The sequence below is a fragment of the Mytilus californianus genome, unplaced genomic scaffold (assembly GCF_021869535.1).
Source record: "Mytilus californianus isolate M0D057914Y unplaced genomic scaffold, xbMytCali1.0.p SCAF_4, whole genome shotgun sequence".
NCBI lineage: Eukaryota > Metazoa > Mollusca > Bivalvia > Mytilida > Mytilidae > Mytilus > Mytilus californianus.
The window spans coordinates 110012556-110035231 of NW_026262690.1; the positions used below are offsets into that span (position 1 = coordinate 110012556).

The 22676-nt window shown below is 34.3% G+C and overlaps 1 protein-coding gene across 2 annotated transcripts; it reads right to left on the reverse strand.

Annotated features, from left to right (window-relative positions):
* Window positions 1-1512: 1512 nt before the first annotated feature.
* On the reverse strand, window positions 1513-21788 carry LOC127739099 (neuroendocrine convertase 2-like). Of its 2 annotated transcripts, XM_052250690.1 has the most exons (13): window positions 21707-21788; window positions 20299-20427; window positions 18044-18111; window positions 16929-17017; window positions 15999-16171; window positions 14495-14698; window positions 13374-13477; window positions 9893-10002; window positions 7465-7582; window positions 6389-6699; window positions 5754-5810; window positions 4091-4723; window positions 1513-2012 (listed from the first exon to the last, which is right to left on the reverse strand). In XM_052250690.1, exons 2-13 carry the CDS (start codon window positions 20404-20406, stop codon window positions 1846-1848), a joined length of 2142 nt encoding a protein of 713 aa, XP_052106650.1. In that variant the 5' UTR covers window positions 20407-20427; window positions 21707-21788; the 3' UTR covers window positions 1513-1845. The 2 variants fall into 2 exon arrangements, with proteins under 2 accessions (XP_052106650.1, XP_052106649.1); XM_052250689.1 differs by lacking the exon at window positions 21707-21788 and having other exon boundaries at window positions 20299-20460.
* Window positions 21789-22676: the final 888 nt, after the last annotated feature.

The following is a 22676-nucleotide window of genomic DNA, read 5'->3' on the forward strand; positions in this document are numbered from 1 at the left end:
GTGGATGCAGGGTTAACCCGAATAATTCAGTCCCTCCCCGTAATCGATCTCTCATACTTGTTAATGAAGTAATCGTAGATCAGTGAAATATAACGACTGAATTATTCGGGTTAATGCAGGGTCTATATTTCAATCAGATTGAATAGGAAACTGTACGGTCTTTAATACTCAAAACACTTACCGCATGGTAAGCTGGCATGACATTATGTTAAACAATTCAAAAGATAAAGCCAACGACCTGATTTATGCTAAAACAATAAATAAACCAAAATCAAATATGGCAGATATAGATGCATATGCCTATTTGTTAGTACATTGTACACTAATTGAGTTTTAAAACAAGAATGTGTCCATAGTACACGGATGCCCCACTCGCACTATCATTTTTTATGTTCAGTGGACCGTGAAATTGGGGTAAAAACTCTAATTTGGCATTAAAATTAGAAAGATCATATCATAGGGAACATGTGTACTAAGTTTCAAGTTGATTGGACTTCAACTTCAGCAAAAACTACCTTGACCAAAAAACTTAACCTGACTTGACCAAACACTTTAACCTGAAGCGGGACAGACGGACAGACGGACGAACGGACGAACGAACGAACGCACAGACCAGAAAACATAATGCCCCTACTACTATCGTAGGTGGGGCATAAAAAGGAGCTGATTGAGAGCTTAAAATAAATTGTTTAACCTGACCATATGTGTATGTACAAAACATTGCTGTTCGAAGTCAGTGGTTGTCCCTTTTATATCCTTAAGCTTTTCTGTTTATTAGGTATTTCCACTTTTCTTTGGAAAGACCTTTTGATTTTGATCTGATTTTTATTTTTTTTCCCAGCACTTTTAAATCTTACCAAACTTTTTTGATTCGCAAGATGTCGCTTAGAGGTATCTTCCTAGACACTGTTTTTCTTGCGTTTACTACTCCTCCGCAACCGTAAAAGATTATGAAAAAAATATTTTCCCAAATTGCTCGTAATATCCTCAGGATATCGAGAATGATTTTGATCAAAGCAGTCCGGAGACTCCATATGAGAGTTATTCCCTCTTATGTATTTGATATAAGTGATATGTATTTGTAACTTGTATACCATAAGTGATAGAGACCTAAGGTATTTGACTTTGAGGTCCATGGTCCAACGAAAAGACAATGAGGCCGAGATCAATACTAGTCAAGGTCAAACATGTATTCTTAATTTTGATTTGCCTTATTATCGCTTCCTCTCAGAATGGTATAAGATATCGACGAAATATTTTTACTAGATTGTTAGTTGCGACATTTCGTAACATATAAATTTTGGTTGAAAGGATATGTTGACATTTGATGGGAGTTTTCTCCTTCAGTTGTTGCATTTTTCACCTGTCTGGGTTCTACAACAGGTTTCAAGAATTTGTACCTGTCTGGGTTCTACCACATGTTCCAATCTGCAGACATATGACCTTACAGAAAGTCAACCGGAAGTATCAAATAGTATATGATATGTTAAATATAGATATATGTTCGTAGTATTTAATAAAATCACCTTTTTATGCTGAGGGGACACACCCGTTCTATAATTTTTGTGAAAATATTACAATGCCAAACTACTGGCTTTTATATTTTTGTCTTATCATTTTCATCATTTAGACAATTCTGGATTTACCTCTATAATTTTGAATATACATATAACTTTCTGTACATTGAAGTGAAAATAATTTACTGTTAGTATAAAGTTTAACACCGGCTTTCAAGACATAGAACCCTGCAGCTTCTTTATTCTTCTAAATTATTACATTTTGACTTGATTTGTGTATCTATTGTTAAAAAAATATAAATTATACGATTTCATTGTCAATTAATTTTTATGTTGGCTCCACTCTGTATCTATTTGACACGGCTGGTAGGTCAATGGATGACGGCATATTGGGTCTGTAAAATGCTATAACCAACACAGTGATAATTACACAAATGGAGACAATAGAACTCAATAGTATCACGATCATCAACGAGGGATTTGTTTTGTTAGACTCTGAAAAAAAAATTGTTCAACGTATAAATTCAGTGGAAAGATATCAGAAAGTTAAATGCTTTGCATTGTTTGAGAGTAAAGTGATTTTCTAAATACAAAAAAATAGTCTAACCAAGCCATATATTTTCCAGACACCTTTTTAGTTTTATGCTGTCTAAATGTGTTTTGGTTGTTTGTCTTCGTTAGGTTGCTTTCTCATTAACGTTTACCTGACATCCCCAATTATACTTTATTCAATATATGTTATACAGATTGGCTTTGAAAATAACTCAACTGTATAGGTTCGAAATCACAAAACAACTGAAATTCATTGCAAGGTGATTACCGATGATGATGTTTTGACTGTTTAAAGATTGATTGATTGATTGATTGGTTCACTGTTGGCTATTTCGTGGCGGCCAGTTTTAATTGGTTGAGGAAGCCGGAGTGCCCAGCGAGAACCACCGACTGTTCATTTCGCACTTTTCGTTAAACATAATAGCACTTTGTGTTTTCCTTTCTGACTTGTTGCGCTGTACATTTTTGTTTACGCTATACTTTTCTGTTTACGCTATACATTTTGTTTACGCTATACTTTTCTGTTTACGCTATACATTTTGTTTACGCTATACTTTTCTGTTTACGCTATACATTTTGTTTACGCTATACTTTTCTGTTTTCGCTATACATTTTGTTTACGCCATACTTTTCTGTTTACGATATACATTTTGTTTACGCTATACTTTTCTGTTTTCGCTATACATTTTGTTTACGCTATACTTTTCTGTTTTCGCTATACATTTTGTTTACGCTATACTTTTCTGTTTACGCTATACATTTTTTTACGCTATACTTTTCTGTTTACGCTATACATTTTGTTTACGCTATACTTTTCTGTTTACGCTATACATTTTGTTTACGCTATACTTTTCTGTGTTCGCTATACTTTTTTGTTTAAGCTATACTTTTCTGTTTACGCTATACATTTTGTTTACGCTATACTTACTTTTCTGTTTACGCTATACATTTTGTTTACGCTATACTTTTCTGTTTACGCTATACATTTTGTTTACGCTATACTTTTCTGTTTACGCTATACATTTTTGTCTACGCTATACTTTTCTGTTTTCGCTATACATTTTTGTTTAAGCTATACATTTTGTTTACGAAAAAAGAGAAGATACCAAGCGGACAATAAAAAAACAAAACAAATGATACCATGATTAAAAGACGAACAAACAAACAATACCGTGCTCAAAAGACTAACAAACAAACAAAAGAAAACAACACAAGAAAACTAAATATTTGAGCAACACAGCTCCACCAAAAACGGGTGGTCACCAGTTCCTGCTCGATGCCATTATTTATATAATAGTTATTGAAGAACAGGTCATTGTCGTGATATATGGACTGCCTACAGGACAGCGGTATTGACTAAGACAGCGATAATGACTGAGCCGTAGGCGAGGTCATTATCGCTGTCGTAGTCAATACCACTGTCCTACGGGCAGTTCATGTATCACGATAATGACCAGTTCTTCAATAACTATTATGTTTATTTCATTGAGGAACCATGCTTTTACAAATTCTCATAAATTCAAATTGTTCAAAGCAAACTCGAGTTATTGTACGATTTCTATAGGAAAGAGTGAAGACCAGTCATAGTGATAACTATAAGTCACTGCCATTCATTTAAGTGCAATTTTGCAGTATATTAATACAAAATAAAGTTTTCTATAATTTTATAATTCTTGTTGCTGAGTAGTTTGTCTCTATCAGCATCGGAAAGTACGGCAAAACGATAATTTACGTTGTCTGTAGCAGACGTGCCTTCCAGTTTAGCCATGATGTTCCAAACGTCTGAATCGCGATTGCGTTTTATCAAAGGGACATCACTCTAAACAGAGAAACCACGCCCCACTGTCATTAACATGTAAAAGTCCGTTAACGACCGGTTTTCTGGTCAGTTTTTTTCTGTTAAAGACCGATGCAATTTTTTACTAGAGAATAAAGAATGTCATGTGGCCCCTTGTTATCCAATAAGAGAAGCTAATTCTTAACCGATATGAAATAAACATAGTTATCAATCAGTTTCTTACCTTCATTAATACTAGCGTTTGTTCCATTTGTAGTCTCGCACTGACTGAGATTTTGTGAACAGTTAGTTTTATCTAATTTTATATCACAGTCTGTCTCGTTTGACATTGAAGTACAATTAGTCTTGTTTGTCTGTAGAGAAGAACAGTTTATATCGTCAGAACTTCCGGTACAATTACTAGAATTGAAACCTCCTTGATTATATTCTGTGATATTGTGAATATCGGTGTAGTTATTATACATGCATTCTGGATCTTTTTCAGTAGAATTGTTGGTACAGTTAGTGGAGTTTATTGTATTCACTCCATCTAGAGTTGTACCGTTATTGTCGTTAGTGTAGTTACTCTGATTTATTTCTGAGTCACAAACTTTGCTGGAAAAATTGTAAGTGCAGTTACTTGAGTTTGATTCCACTTCAAAGTCTGTACTGTTATCATATTCAGTAGAATTATTATGCTTTATTTCATCTTTTTGACAATCTGTCACATTTGAATCTCCAAGGCAGTTAGATTGACTTTTCTTTAATTCACAGTTTGCACCTGTGTAGTCTGCAGTGCAATTACAACTATAGTTGTAAAACACTTTTATGCACTTTCCGTTGTTTTCACAAGGTGTACTCGAACACTGATCAAAATCTGAAGCAAGGTACCATTTCATCATTTTTCATAGTTAGTGATGCAATACTATATACAAACAATTCACCAAAGTTTCATGAAAATTGGTTAACGTTTTTGAGTTATTGTCCGACATGTTGACGACTGACGGAGAGACAGACGGACGGACAAAGGTATATCATAATACATTCCGTAAACGGACGTATAGAAACTAGGAAAAAAGTAAAATAGACGCAATAATGCATTTTATACACATCACTGGCTTTCAAATATTCGGTTTTGAGCGTTCCTAATGAGGGTAAATCAAAAAAGCTCATCGGACGCATGAATTTATAAAATTTTATTTTCATTCTTTAATAGCACTTGGTCGATAGTATCGCTATCAGTCCCAGAGGGTATCACCAACTCAGTAGTCATCACGACGATAAGGTCATCATTTCTAACAAACCTCTCTTGAATTTTCCGTTTATAAATTTAGAAATTATGAAGAAACTAAGGTTTCAATTCCCTCAGGCAAAGTTTACCTCTGTTGGCTTTGTTTATCATTTTAAGGTCCTTTTGTGTCATATACCTCTCCAACTACTTCGGTTCTTATACATCCTTGCTTTTAAATATTCGGGTAAATCCAGAACAGCGCTTCGGACGCATGCAATTCATAAAGTGTTATTTTCATATTTTTCAGTTACATGAAATTCAACTTCAAAAATGCAGAAACTGTAGTCAATCGAGTCAGATATTTATACGGTGTTGTCTATTGCTAATGATTTGCATTTTACGTTAAAGTCTTGTAAACTTTTCTGAACACCTAATTAATGTTAATCTTGAAATGGTGTATTTTTTTTTTTTAATTAAAGACCTACCAGTTAAAAATGGTTTTTACCATTTCCAAAATCAACTCAATAGACGTACAAACGATATACATCTTTTCAGTGTTCTAGACAATTGCACAGTTGTTTATATTGGCAAGAGATAAGTTCACATACTCGGGTTTCCTTTTCAGCAATGAAATGAACTTCGTGTATTCGTAACTAACGTATTCTTATATACATACTTGCTAAAGGATTTGTCCGAGTACCATATAACGTAAGAAACCAGGAGTCCAATGTAACTTAAAAGAAGAGTTAAAATATCAGTTACACTACTTTCTCTACATGTTTCATTACATCATTAGCAAACATTTAGTTTAGATGACGCACAATTGGTCAGTTTCGTGGAAATGTCATTCCTCTTTTTTGACATAATTGAATGTGAATTATAACAAGATGTTTGACTTGTCAGGAGCAACATAACTGATGTCACTGGAGGAGTAGGAACTGCTTACCCTTCCGGAGCATTTGATCATGGTTGTCTGTCTGCACTCAGTTGTTCAATGGAATTTTCTTATTTTGTTTTGCAAGAACTTGAATTTAAAAAAAAAACTAGTCTAAAACGTCAGTTTTTCTCTGAAGAGGGAATTTATAACGGCATTTAGCCGTTATTTGTAGCAGTCATTTTAGTTAAGCCGGGTTCCAAATTTCTCGTGCATGACCTAGAACAATTTGATGCTTTTATCTATTGACACTTTTTATATATACATATGTCTTTAAATGACTTTAACGTTATGTTTGTTTTTTTTTTTAACATACAACTGCTAAAAAGATGGTAGTTACTATCTCTGTGCCTTTTCAAATAAATAACTAATTATACCTCTTGTAAATCCTTTATGTGATCTGAACTTCAATGTCCAATTACCAATGGGATTTTCTCCCCAATAATGAACCGACATAAAAGTCCAGGTAAGATTTCCTGCTTCTTGGTACTTAACAGCATCTTTCCCACGATTAGTTAAAAGATGACTTTCAGTGCCACTGGGCGACATCAGGAAAATCTCAGTCAAGCCTCGGTATCGATCATACGAAAATGAGACGGTAGCTGTCACATGTTCAATGTATGACAATGAACAATGTGTGGATGTAACAAGTGTTCTATCAACTGACATTTCATATGCCGTCGTCATACTAAAATATATAAGCAATACAAGTATTCAAATTTATCAATATCATGCTAGTTTATAATGCACTAAATTAATGTCAGCCGGAGTACTTTTATACAAATAATATATTAGTCTTAAATGGTTTCTGACGTCATGGTATAGAGAAAACACACAAGCAACAACAAAATACATATTACGCTTAAATGCATCTTATACTTATAAGGTTAAAAGCCCAATAGAGCTTATCTTATGTACTTTTTTGTATACCATGCTGACTCTAATAAAACTCATAAAGCTAAAATATATTATAAGGCGGCAATATATCTATTTAAACGTTTCTATCTTACTTCAGAATCACACACAAACACATGTATATATAATTCGCCTCAAATTCAGCCCAACAATGTTAGATCTGTAAATTTGCGTTCGCAAATTTTTGTTTTATCCCGCAGCGGGATTCGAACCCTTGCTTCTGTGACTTTGTGGCAACTCCGCCTGCACTGAGTCCAGCTCCCTAGACCACTCGTCCAACTAGGCTATATAAAATTAGCTTTCGTTAATCGAGTAATGCCTTTCTTCGTCGGCTTTATCTAGGTCTGTAACACAGTACATGATGTATAATGGCAAGTAGGATGGTATATCTTTCTGATCAGCTATGTTTGTTCGTCGTAAAGGGTGGTTATGTAATTGTAATTTTATTTAAATCAATATATATACGTCTAAACATGTGACAACTTTATGCATGAATTGCTTGCTATTGTGAATAAAATGAATTTGTTTTTTTACTCACATTTTGTGAAAATTTGTTTTTGTGACACAAGATAACTGTTCTGGGACATTAGTCCAGTTCCGTGCATAATATACCATATCAGCTGCATCCATTAGCCCAAATCCAAGGACTTGACTAACTATTAACAAAATATGAATCATAGAATTAATTTGGTGAAAGTACAACTCAATATAAAATAGCCTAAAAAACAGAATCATGACTTTATGTATCTATAATGCAATTCAAATTTTAACGTGACTCTGTACTTTAAAAGATCCCGTCATTATGTTATTGTTCTATTATATGTCATTATGTTATTGTTCTATTATATGTCATTATGTTATTGTTCTATTATAAATTTGAAAATACTTTGAACGACAAACGACAAATTTATTTTACTCGCGTAGTGGTATTAACCATATGTGGATTCTTAAAAATTCTACAGAACTTCTGGACAATTTTAAATCTCGGTCTATTTCTGAAATTAATTCTAACATAACTTTTGATTTTTTAACCCTGTATACCAACATTCCTCATGTGAAATTATAAAATTGTTTTGAATAAACATTGAACGACAAAATTTCTTCTTATGTGACGTTTACATTTTCTGACGTCAGACACGCGAAGCAATGAATGTGGTTTTTAATTTGATAGATGCTTTTGTGCTTTTTTGTAAATGATTGTTTGTTTTGATATTGTAACACAGTGATGACTGTTGTACCCATATTTTGACTATTTTATTTATTATGTCTGTTTTGTTCACGCATCGTTGTAAATATAACGGAATTTGATGAGACTGTCGTACAAGTGAGAGGTTTAGCGCTATAAAACCAGGTTCAATCCACCATTTTCTACATTTGAAAATGCCTGTACCAAGTCAGGAATATGACAGTTGTTGTCCATTCGTTTGATGTGTTTTGTCATTTGATTTTGCCATGTGATTAGGGACTTTCCGATTGAATTTTCCTCGGAGTTCAGTATTTTTGTGATTTTACTTTTTTCCAAAATTGTCTCTTTTTATACAATTATTAGTTCTATATAGATATAGGAAGATGTGGTATGAGTGCCAATGAGACAACTCTCCATCCAAGTTACAATTTATAAAAGTAAACCATTATAGGTCAAGGTACGGCCTTCAACACGGAGCATTGGCTCACACCGAACAGCAAGCTATAAAGGGCCCCAAAAAAATTACTAGTGTAAAACCATTCAAACGGAAAAACCAACGGTCTAATCTATATAAAAACGAGAAACGAGAAACACGTATGAACTACATAAACAGACGACAACTACTGTAATCAGATTCCTGACTTAGGACAGGTGCAAACATTTGCAGCGGGATTAAACGTTTTAATGGTACCAAACCTTCTCCCTTTTCTGAGACAATTATAGTATAACATCACAACATAGAAAAACACACTATAAAATATCAATTGGAAGGCTTAACTCAATCAAAAAACGTAAATTAACACACAATGAACGAATAAAATTGACCTGTGACACCTGAATGCAAATACACAGTTAATAAAAAATTACAAGGGATAAATAATTAAAGTCAAACGTAAATAAACAGGTTTAAACAAAGTTAAAGTATGATATCACTGTGAAATATCAAACAATTTTTAGAAAATCATCACTTTTGAAGAAACCTGCGTCATATTATACACAGGTAAATGAAAATAATTTTGTTGTAAAGTATGTATGTATTATTTTATTTGTCGTATGATCACGATGACTAGAAGTTTGTGTGATTTTTTCTCTCTGGTTCAACTTAGACTGACATAATCACAAACGTTTACATGTAAACTATGTAAAAGTTTCAAAGTAAATAGACCATCACTGAAGGAGCGGGGCCAAATAATATTCATGGAAATGAAATGCGCCGATGCTAATATAACTGCATACATATATCATTGACCTACCATTAGTGGTCTCACTTACACTGACCTAATCAAACGCTTATACATTGTTGACGCCGCCGCCGCCGCCACCGCCACCGCCGGAAACAGCACGGCTAAGTTACATTTTTTTCCACTTCGTGAAGGCGACACAAAAATCTCAAGTTACAGGAAAAAGACAACATCATGACAAATAAGAAAAACGACGAAAAGACAAAATGACAAAAAGCATTCTTCAGGTTACACAGAATAGTTAAGACCAGCATACGAACCCCATTCAAACCGAGTATGATCTCATGTGTTCTGGAAGGGTAGGCAGATCCATAAATATCACTGGACGTCAAACATCCATCAACCACTAATATATCGTATTAGTAGTGTTGAACATTCGACATCAGATCAAGGATGGTCTTGTGAGCTTCCATACATAATTCTGTATTTTAGAGATTTTAATTCTGTAACATTTTTTCTTTGATTCTCCTCTAGTCGTTACATTGGTTTTGATTTAAAAAAAAACTGTAAACCTGATCAAGATTTCAAAACTTATATACCTTCTTTATAAGCTCCATTTGTCTGCCACGAGGAATATGTATCATTCAAGTCATATATAGCAGACGATAACACAATTATATATTGTACATCTCTCCATGTTAAATTATTACTGAAATAAGTAGAAACAAATATAGACTGGTTTACATTATAATGGTATAATTTAAAATAATAGAACTTGAGAAATAAAAGCTTTGAAATAAAAATAACACTCTAAATTTCGTGCGATCTAAGCGCCTTTCTGGATTTACCTTCATGAGACAAGCTTAACCAAAACATTTAAAAGCCAGGGGTGTATAAATAAGTAGAGTCGTTGAGAGCCAGGGGTGTATAAATAAGTAGAATCGTTGAGAGCCAGGGGTGTATAAATATGTATAGAATCGTTGAGAGCCAGGGGTGTATAAATATGTATAGAATCGTTGAGAGCCAGGGGTGTATAAATAAGTAGAATTGTTGAGGGCCAGGGGTGAATAAATAAGTAGAATCGTTGAGAGCCAGGGGTGTATAAATATGTAGAATCGTTGATAGCCAGGGGTGTATAAATAAGTAGAATTGTTGAGAGCCAGGGGTGTATAAATAAGTAGAATTGTTGAGAGCCAGGGGTGTATAAATATGTATAGAATCGTTGAGAGCCAGGGGTGTATAAATATGTATAGAATCGTTGAGAGCCAGGGGTGTATAAATATGTATAGAATCGTTGAGAGCCAGGGGTGTATAAATAAGTAGAATTGTTGAGAGCCAGGGGTGAATAAATAAGTAGAATCGTTGAGAGCCAGGGGTGTATAAATATGTATAGAATCGTTGAGAGCCAGGGGTGTATAAATAAGTAGAATTGTTGAGAGCCAGGGGTGTATAAATAAGTAGAATCGTTGAGAGCCAGGGGTGTATAAATATGTATAGAATCGTTGAAAGCCAGGGGTGTATAAATAAGTAGAATTGTTGAGAGCCAGGGGTGTATAAATAAGTAGAATTGTTGAGAGCCAGGGGTGTATAAATAAGTAGAATCGTTGAGAGCCAGGGGTGTATAAATATGTATAGAATCGTTGAGAGCCAGGGGTGTATAAATAAGTAGAATTGTTGAGAGCCAGGGGTGTATAAATATGTATAGAATCGTTAAGAGCCAGGGGTGAATAAATAAGTAGAATCGTTGAGAGCCAGGGGTGTATAAATAAGTAGAATTGTTGAGAGCCAGGGGTGTATAAATATGTATAGAATCGTTGAGAGCCAGGGGTGTATAAATATGTATAGAATCGTTGAGAGCCAGGGGTGTATAAATATGTATAGAATCGTTGAGAGCCAGGGGTGTATAAATAAGTAGAATTGTTGAGAGCCAGGGGTGAATAAATAAGTAGAATCGTTGAGAGCCAGGGGTGTATAAATATGTATAGAATCGTTGAGAGCCAGGGGTGTATAAATAAGTAGAATTGTTGAGAGCCAGGGGTGTATAAATAAATAAGTAGAATCGTTGAGAGCCAGGGGTGTATAAATATGTATAGAATCGTTGAGAGCCAGGGGTGTATAAATAAGTAGAATTGTTGAGAGCCAGGGGTGTATAAATATGTAGAATCGTTGAGAGCCAGGGGTGTATAAATATGTATAGAATCGTTGAGAGCCAGGGGTGAATAAATAAGTAGAATCGTTGAGAGCCAGGGGTGTATAAATAAGTAGAATCGTTGAGAGCCAGGGGTGTATAAATATGTATAGAATCGTTGAGAGCCAGGGGTGTATAAATAAGTAGAATTGTTGAGAGCCAGGGGTGTATAAATATGTATAGAATCGTTGAGAGCCAGGGGTGTATAAATATGTATAGAATCGTTGAGAGCCAGGGGTGTATAAATATTTATAGAATCGTTGAGAGCCAGGGGTGAATAAATAAGTAGAATCGTTGAGAGCCAGGGGTGTATAAATAAGTAGAATCGTTGAGAGCCAGGGGTGTATAAATATGTATAGAATCGTTGAGAGCCAGGGGTGTATAAATAAGTAGAATTGTTGAGAGCCAGGGGTGTATAAATATGTATAGAATCGTTGAGAGCCAGGGGTGTATAAATATGTATAGAATCGTTGAGAGCCAGGGGTGTATAAATATGTATAGAATCGTTGAGAGCCAGGGGTGTATAAATAAGTAGAATTGTTGAGAGCCAGGGGTGTATAAATAAGTAGAATCGTTGAGAGCCAGGGGTGTATAAATATGTATAGAATCGTTGAGAGCCAGGGGTGTATAAATAAGTAGAATTGTTGAGAGCCAGGGGTGTATAAATAAGTAGAATTGTTGAGAGCCAGGGGTGTATAAATAAGTAGAATCGTTGAGAGCCAGGGGTGTATAAATATGTATAGAATCGTTGAGAGCCAGGGGTGTATAAATAAGTAGAATTGTTGAGAGCCAGGGGTGTATAAATATGTATAGAATCGTTGAGAGCCAGGGGTGAATAAATAAGTAGAATCGTTGAGAGCCAGGGGTGTATAAATAAGTAGAATTGTTGAGAGCCAGGGGTGTATAAATATGTATAGAATCGTTGAGAGCCAGGGGTGTATAAATATGTATAGAATCGTTGAGAGCCAGGGGTGTATAAATATTTATAGAATCGTTGAGAGCCAGGGGTGTATAAATAAGTAGAATTGTTGAGAGCCAGGGGTGAATAAATAAGTAGAATCGTTGAGAGCCAGGGGTGTATAAATATGTATAGAATCGTTGAGAGCCAGGGGTGTATAAATAAGTAGAATTGTTGAGAGCCAGGGGTGTATAAATAAGTAGAATCGCTGAGAGCCAGGGGTGTATAAATATGTAGAATCGTTGAGAGCCAGGGGTGTATAAATATGTAGAATTGTTGAGAGCCAAAAGACAAAAGGGACATAAATTTAAATAAGGTCAAATTTTCCCGGGGGAGATAAAACGAAGTTCGTTTGTTTGACTGCCGTTTTCGTTTGTACATTTGCTAATATCATATTCATATTCAAGTTCAAGTCGAAAACAAATTAATTTAAAGATAAATTAATCAAATGTCTAGTTATGGGTTTTATCTATTTTCATTTATCATATACTTAGATGTATACAACCATTGGCAATCCGTGATGATATCGATATCAGTCACGGTTGCAAACTTTTTAGGATATACATATCAAACCCCTAATATGTATGACGTCATGTCATCGATATCCGTCACGGTTACAATAGGTTTTATCAAACCCCTTATATATATATTATGTCATTTCACGTGAAAAACATTTACTTGAGAGGTATATGATAATGTGTATATGAAATGCCTTATCACACACCGTATCAATCCTCAACCAATATAATCCTTCGAGTCCTCTAAACTTTAAGTGTCTTAAGTTATCATAATAAAATACATCATAAAATAGAATACAACAAATTTAATTTACACTTAGTTTTTAAATTTCAATTAACTTTTATAATTGACGAGAGTGCAACCCAGTCATGATAATTTTAATGGAAAAAAAATATAAAAAAGTATATTTACTTACTTTGCTTGAAGAGCTAGAGCAATTATACCTGCGGCAATTGGACAGGAAAAAGACGTTCCTTCTATATATTCACTTGTGCAAGAGGAATTTATTGAAGTTGTGGTCTATGAAACAAAAATGACGTTACTAGAACTAAGATCCGAATACAAAGGTTCCGTTAAGAAGCCTCTTTTACGTTAAATCATCTTTATACATCATTTTATATTAACACACACTGAGGTAGGGAGGGGATGCTTTATTTCTGTAGATCAACTGTTCATGAAATGTTGAGTTATTCAAAACGCTAAGGTTTTTCTACCCCAAGGAAAATATTGCCTTAGTCGTAATTGACACACCTTTTTGGAATCGTCGATTTTTAATGCTCTTCACTTTCGTATTTGATTTGTTCTTCCAACTGTTTTGATTCGAGCGTCACTGGTGAGTCTTATGAAGACGAAATGCGGATTGTACCAAATTATAATCCTGATTTGATGAGTTTTATTGATAGTTATATGTTATTTAGATCGGCTGCATTGTCGTTATATGGGTAAAATCACAACACGCGTACGTATAGCATATACATGTATATACATTACTGTGTTTTTGTTTGTGTTATATGAGTTGTGTCATATTTAAGATCAACATTTCCATGCCAAAATGTGTGCACCATTGCAAACCATTTGATTTTATTTAAATGGGGTTTATACATTCTAAGACATGCTCATCCTGGCTGCGTATCTAGTCGATTGTCATTGTCTTGAGTTAAAGTTCTGAATTAAAAGGAACAATCAGCTACATGTAGTTTAGAATTTGAAGTTTATAAATTGTGTGATTATACTGAAACTTAGGTTAACTTTGAAATTCGCTTTAAATTGTGTGATTATACTGAAACTTAGGTTTGAAATTCACATAGGCTTAATTAACGAAGTTTACCGTTATTTCTAGGTCCTTTATGAGTAAATGCTTTCAAAATACTTGTCTGGCATTCCAAGGTATTCTTAAGTGTACCTGATGTATTGTTGTCCCTTGATCATGCGTTGTATCATATGATTGAATTATTGACTACATTTGTTTTTTTTATTTTTCCGTTCGGAACTCTAAAGAACAAGGGTACTTGAAAAACAAAACTTTATATATCTTACTAAGTATCTATCTTCCCTGCTGCCACCATACGTTGCTGCCAAGGCTGCAGAACATACCTCTGAATAGTATGCATTCTTCCCCGACTGGACCCCTGTAATACCTATGGTGTATATACTATTAACATAGCCGTCACCGTTACAGTTATCGTCTAACTCTCCATTACCTGCAGCCCAAACATATATAGAACCTTTACCATTTCTTCCCTAAAAAAAGAAAATACCAAGTGCAAAACACTAACCTGGAATCCTGATGAAATACTTTCGATTTCGGAAGCTTCAATTCAAATATATTCGAACCGGAAGTCCGCTTACGGTATCGAGAATATTGTGTCAGGATCCCAGACTATTCAAAAAAGTTTAAACTGTAATATTATTTTGCCTGTTCAACGTCAAGAACTTGGTCCGTGGTTGTTTAACCTTTTTGTGGTTTGAAATAGGTTTTGTCCTTACTGAAATTTGGTGTTGATGGTTGTTTTTATGTTCTGTGTAAAATTTAGTTTTTATATTAGAGCTCCAATAAGTACTGCCCTTGTATATAACCTTTATAATGTTTACCCTTAAAAAGAATAATTTGTAATATTTCCACTGGTAACAAACGCTTCTATATCTTTTATTCATTCTGAACATGCCTATATAACGCAGGTTTCTTCAAAAGTGATGATTTTCTATAAATTGTTTGAAATTTCAGAGTGATATCATACTTTAACTTTGTTTAAACCTGTTTATTTACTTTTGACTTTAATTATTTATCCCTTGTAATTTTTTATTAATTGTGTATTTGCATTCAGGAGTCACAGGTCAAATTTATTCGTTCATTGTGTGTTAATTTACGTTTTTTGATTGAGTTAAGCCTTCCAATTGATATTTTATAGTGTGTTTTTCTATGTTGTGATGTTATACTATTGTTTCAGAAAAGGGAGAAGGTTTGGTACCATTAAAACGTTTAATCCCGCTCCAAATGTTTGCACCTGTCCTAAGTCAGGAATCTGATTACAGTAGTTGTCGTCTGTTTATGTAGTTCATACGTGTTTCTCGTTTCTCGTTTTTATATAGATTAGACCGTTGGTTTTTCCGTTTGAATGGTTTTACACTAGTAATTTTTTTGGGGCCCTTTATAGCTTGCTGTTCGGTATGAGCCAATGCTCCGTGTTGAAGGCCGTACCTTGACCTATAATGGTTTACTTTAATAAATTGTAACTTGGATGGAGAGCTGTCTCATTGGCACTCATACCACATCTTCCTATATCTATACTCTATCATGTTAATATAAGGTCATAAAATAACTTTCACCATAACAAAAGAGGCGAAGTATACCAAAGGGACATTCAAACTCATAAGTCGAAAATAAACTAAACGCCATGGCTAAAAAAGAAAAAGACAAACAGACAAAGTACACAAAACACAACATAGAAAACCAAAGACTAAGTAACACGATCCTGCTCCACATGTGGCACCCGTCGTGTTGCTCATGTTAATACAAACCCGGTGATAAGTGTAAACTTACCGTGCTGATACCCTCTCTGATGGCCTCTGTAGCTAATGTTCCTAACGTAGAGAATCCGTATCCATCTGGTGGTCCCCAGCTTATACTGTATATATCTACTCCGTGGACATAGTGCCTTAGACTTTGAGCTTCCTCTACATCAGTTACCCCGGGACCTCCAATTACACGTACACCTTAAACATAGAGTAGAAAATTACTTGAAATGCTATATTCAGTTATGGCGAATATTCACACTGAATTTCTTTGATCTTTAGGATTACCTCCAAAGAGTCATATAGTCTGTACTCGAATTAAACAGTATTTCATTTTATGTGTGATCTCTGATGAGACAATCGTTTTACAAGTTTATCTAGTATTTTTTAACATTTAATGAAATTGTTAACTCACATAAATGTCTCAAAACTCAAATATGGGTTCTTTTAAAGAATTATCCAAAAGGAATAATTAGGACGAAAATTATGAACCCTCAGGTTTCAGTGTGATTATTTATTATGCCAATTGTCCCTCCATTCAGTATTTAGTGAACATATGATGTCTATTATACACATAAATTGGCTGCAAACATGATTATTTGATCCTACATTCCAATTTGGTTTCATGGTTATATCTTTTGGAAATGTTGATCAATCTTCGATGTGTATTTTTTACTAAACTTTTCAATATCTAAATTCCAGCAGGTTTCATCAATTTCCAATATTGCCTTTGCAAGTGAAAGACAATCAAGAGAAATCGTCAAAATCGTTATTTCAGAAATGGACTCACTGCAAGTATCTTACTATTAATTTCACGTTCATTACATGACGAAAACCTCAAAATTTTAAAGAATTCAAGGGAAGAAATCAATACTTTTTATTGTCAAAAGTTATGTTTCCTTCATTATTTAATACATGAACGAACCATTGACTAGATGCTTATTTTGAACAATCTTACCAAGTATTGTTGATCCATATGCAACGCCAACAGAGCATTGGCCATTATCCTTCTCTGCTGCTAGTAAGCCAGATATCTGTGTACCATGACTTAAATATCAAATTCAAATATATTAAAAACAAAATATTAGTTTGTTCTGCACACAGATATCTATTCTGACCTTTATTAAAAAACGCAAAATTATTCATAATAAAAAATTAAGTACACAACTTGAAGATTTAGCGTCAAGCTTGTTTGATCTATTAAACAAGAATACGCTATTAAGTGCACACGGGCAGTATGTTTAATTGATTGCAATTCACATTAATTTCATTGGCTGTTTTTCCTTCAATCCGTACGCTGGTTCATTTGAGGTATAGAACCACTAATTTGGGCCCGGTCAGAAAGAACATACCAGAAAGCAAGACATATTTTAAACAAAATAGTTCCTACGCATAGCTGTAACTTTGTCAATAAGTAAAATATTTGGGTAATTTTGGTATTAAATAAAAGCTAAAGGACTTGGCTTCACTGTAGAACCCTTGTTGAAAGTTTATTTTGAATAATAGAAAAAATATAATTTTTATGAAATAGGAGGGCACATTTGCTCTGTTGTTCAGATCAGGAGTACCCGTTTTCGTACTACCAAACTTCCGGGAACCAGTGCGTTCTAATATACAATTAAAGGTAATTTGAGTTGAATTTTTCAGCACAAGTCAGGAATAGGTATAGTTTTGACATGAAATGACTGCTACTTTATTTGAACTTAAGACAAAGTTGCAATTTAACGATAAAAAATAACATAGAAAGCAATATGGGCTATGAATTAGTGGTTTATTAGTGATTGCTGAATATGAATGACCGCGGGGCTCATCAGATAACAGTTAATGAACATTCATTTAAGATAGAATTATAACAAAACACAATTATTAAAGTATTTTACCATGACAAACATGAATATCAACATAATATTGTTTATTTTTCAAACATGTTGAAGTGTGGTAATTGTCAATAAAGAGACATTTCTGTGAGGAAATATTGTTATAATTTAAAATTCAGTTGGGAAATTACCACATTACCACGTTGTGTATGGAGGGAGGGTGTTTGTGTTTGTTTTAAGCGTTTAATATCTCTACCTGTCAAATTGGTTAGCAGGACTTGGATCGTCATCATCATCATAATAATCGTAATCTTTATCTGTATCCTAGGAAACACATACAATTGTGTTTTAAACATGAATGAATACAATAAAGGAACCTTCCTTATATCAGGGAAGCAGTAATTTGTATTAATTATTGTGTTTCTTAATTGTATAGAGATGGACTGTTGAAACTCAGATTACGCGTTATCTATAGACACAACAACTGCTTTTGAAGGTACATTTACATATCTAATTCTTTATTATCATAAGGCATTTACTTTCAAAAATATACCTAGCATTCATTTATTTAATATAATGGATAAAAAATGGATGAATTATAAATATCCAATGGCAAATATTACATATGAATAACAGGATGTGTTAGCTATAAGCAAACGAAACACGACAGCAACACAACGACAAACAAATAAAAGACATCTAGAGGGCATGATGCAGTCTAAAAACTACACATGTGTTTATAAAATTAAAAATAAGAAAATGTGATATGATTGCCAATGAGACAACTCTTCACCAGACACCAAATGACATAGGAGCTAACTACTATAGGTCATCGTACGGCCTTCAACAATGACCAAACCCATACCGCACATTGAGCTATAAAAGTACCAAAAATGACAACGGTTAAACAATTCAAACGGGGAAAACTAACGACCTGATTTAAGTACAACACAATAAAAAAACCAAATATTATAAACAAAAACAAAAGACTTGGGACAGGCACATTCAGAATGTGGCGGGGTTGAACATGTTTCATGGCTCCGAACCCTTTCCTAACTTGTGACAGTTGTGTAACAGTATGACACAAATGGGGAATGGGTCCATGGGACACAGATGATGTCCCCACTTGCATATAAAGTTATAAAGGGGCATAACTCAACAATGGTAAAAGTGAAGCTACACAAATTCGAACTTGATCTGTGTTTTGTGGTAATAAGCATTTTGTATCAGTTTAATAACAATTGGTAGAGGCAAACTAAAGTTGGAGAACGGAAACCAATTTTGGGACGTACGTACGGACGGACAAAGGTGACACTGAATGCCCCCTCCGGATAACCCTAAAACAGATTCTGATAGTTTCGCATGTGGAGCAGGATTTGCTCACCCTTCCGAAGCACCTGAGATCACACTCAGTTTTAAAAGCAATGGCAATAAAAGAAAAAGACCAAAAGTAAAATAACAGTACTAGTATACAAAACTATACTGAGCAACACGAATCCCACCCAAAACTGGGGGTGATCTCAGGTGCTTCGGAAGGGTGAGCAGATCCTGCTCCACATGCAAAACTATCAGAACCTGTTTTAGGGTTATCCTGTCAGATTAGTTCTAGTTAGAACTATCAGTTTGTGTTGACTATACTTAAATTAAAAAACACTATTCCTTGAATGCGATGCTTTGCTTTTGCGCAAATTAGCATTTCATTTTCACTAGAAAATCGTTCATTTGCGCCACAAACTCTATTTCATGTGCGCCCAATTACTATATTTCATTTTGCGCAATTAATACAGGTAAAAAGTATAAATTATAGATCTACATCAGCCTTTAAAATGATACCACAATAATTTTGATAGCATAGTATAACATATTAATCATAAATCACCATTCATCATTAAACCAACATGAAAACATTAAACACTGATTTGTTTTCTTGAAATGCTGAGATTTAACTTTTTGCTGCATGGTCTTAACCGTGGTTGACTGTCTGCATGGTCTTAACCGTGGTTGACTGTATCATTCAATGTTTTTGCAGTCCACATCTATTGTGATTCTGGCTAAGCAGCTTTTTGGGGTAAATCTATACAATTTGTCTTCGTTTTTTAATACATTAGACATCCTAAATGTGAGGTGTTTTATAAAATTACAGACTCATTTCCTCCTGTATTGGTCTACAAATGAATTATGCCCATTTTGTCACCTCTAACATGTGAACACTATACACTTTCATACCTTTAAGTTGCTCTCAGTTCTGTATGAGAAATGGGTATGAATTCGCCTACTAACACATGGCGATACTCTACAACATTTCATTACGTGTACAACTGAAAAACCGTTTCCATTATATTTTACCTGTAAATTGGCGCAAAAGCAGTATTTATATTTTTGGCGCAAATGAAATACAGCATTTTTTTTAAATTGCGCAAATGCAATGCAATACCCCCCCCCCCCCCCTTGAATGCCAACGTATTTTTAAAAGTGTAGGTTGTAATAGTTGTGCTATATTTAAAAGTATACCACATTATCATCGATATCTGGATGACTGGTTTCCACTCCGTCGTCTACGACAGCTATGACCACTCCGTCTCCAGTATATCCTGCTGACCATGCCTTCGATATCCTCATCGATGGCACTATCTCGTCATTCTTTCAAAATTGAATAATCACATAACATGTATGTTTCATCAGAATCTGTAATTCTGATAAAAGACCATAATGGTAAGGTATTCCAAAGTTATATTTAATTTCCGAATAAAATTCCATGTTCATGACTGTACGTTAACATCACAACAATGCATAGGAAAACAAAATCGTAATTAAAAAGAAATTGATAAAATAAGAATTGAATGGTTCTTTTTGTAATGGTATACTGGTTGTAAAAGCGTTGATCGTGCGCACATTACTAATATAAAGCACTTTGAAATTCGTGTTTCATACAAACTATACTTCGGTCAATGCTTTTATACCCTTATAAAATTACAAAATAAGCATTTAATTCTTAAATAAAACTTTGAAGTAGTGGATTTTAAGCTACTCTTCTAATAGAAATTTGAAATATATTTTCTAGTTTTCTTTCTGCCAGTACTTCCACACATTTCAAATTTGACATGTGAGAACTTTTTAACTCGAGCGCACGACTTTGAAACTGGTGCACACGACATTAAACAAATCGAGCAAACGACATTAAAAAAATCGAGAGCACGATTTTCCAAAAAATACATGTAGCACGAACTAATTTGAAATCCTGTTTAGACCTGGTGCTCAAGAGTTTAGGTCTAGTGGGCATGAATTTCAGTCTGGTAAGCAAGCCCTTTAAACTGGTATGCAAGACTTCCAAACTCTCCGCTTAAGTTTCAATCCGGTTCACAAACATTTCAACCTCATGCACACGAGTGCAACTTTAAAACTGGACTTGCTCCATTGAACAAAAAAATGGAAAAAATCAAAATTTAAATGATTAAGCAATATAAAATCTTCCTTTTACAATGTAGTTCAAAGTTTTTTTTTTAATTCTGTAATATCTTCAAACTAAAAATCAAATATAGTATGATATTTTGACGTATAAGTAAAGTATGTTTCGAAGTTTAGTGTGACGTCCATTTTCGCTGAACAGTATACGTTATTGTTAAGAGGCCAGCTGAAGCCCACCTCCGGGTGCGGGATTTTCTCGCTGTGTTGAAGACCCATTGATGGCCGTAAGCTGTTTTCTACTCTTTGGTCGGGTTGTAGTCGTTTCCATTCTCAATTGCATAAGCTACTTTTCAGATCAAAGTTGCATATGTATACTTTAAAATATATATGTAAGTACAAATCATTTGTTAACAGTTATTGCGAAAATATTAATAAGCCAAAAGCGTTTGCACAGTCATTACAGTGGACAATATTTCTTTAAATTTAAAGTTTGTACAGTGTTATTTCTACATACTAAATGCCACGAACTGTTCCACTCTGGGTCATTACTCCTCTTAACTCTATCACGTCTGATTTGTTGTTCTACAAAAATAATCTGAAATGACAGAAAAAATGCATTGTGACTTGGATGGAGAGTTGTCTCATTGGCACTCATACCACATCTTCTTATTTATATTGAATACGTGAATACACATCGGCACTAAAAATACAGATGAGCAGTTACAAAAACAAAAAGGAAGTGCCCCGGGATAAAGTGTCGGTGTTATAACACCTGCTTGCGATCGATAAAAAAAATGGTGCTAACTTAATTAGTCAAAATAATTCTTTCTTCCGATTGTCTGTCGATACTGACTTCCGATGGTCTGTCGATACTGACTTTCGATGGTCTGTCGATACTGACTTCCGATGATCTGTCGATACTGACTTCCGATGGTCTGTCGTTTTAAAAAACTAACTGATCTCTATTTGAATTAATTTATGAGGAAACTTCATTAAAACTGTTAAATGCATTGTTTAAGATTTTCATTAAAGGTCAGGATTGAACCAACATACCGTGGCTACCTTATTAGCTTCCTGTTTTAGTAATTACATTTTAGACCATGAAATCTAAATTACATGTATGAGAGTTTCCTTGACTGGGGAAAAGAAATACGATCACCACTGTACTTCTACATTCCGAAATTCACGTAAAACCCGTGCTAAAGAAGGGCATCGGTTTGACTACGCATGATGTATAGAGGAAGCCACGTCTTGTCGGAATAGGTAGTATATGGATTCTTCAACCTTTAAACCTAAGTGGAATAATACTTTGACAATATAAATATTATACTTGAATGAGTGATCAAATTTAGGAACAATAATCTGTTTGTACAATGGTTTTTAATATCTTGTTTGATCTTTATCGTCCATTTATCAAATTATATTGTATGAAGTTGAAGTAAAATGTATTTAGATGCACACACGAATAAATCCTACGTATAATC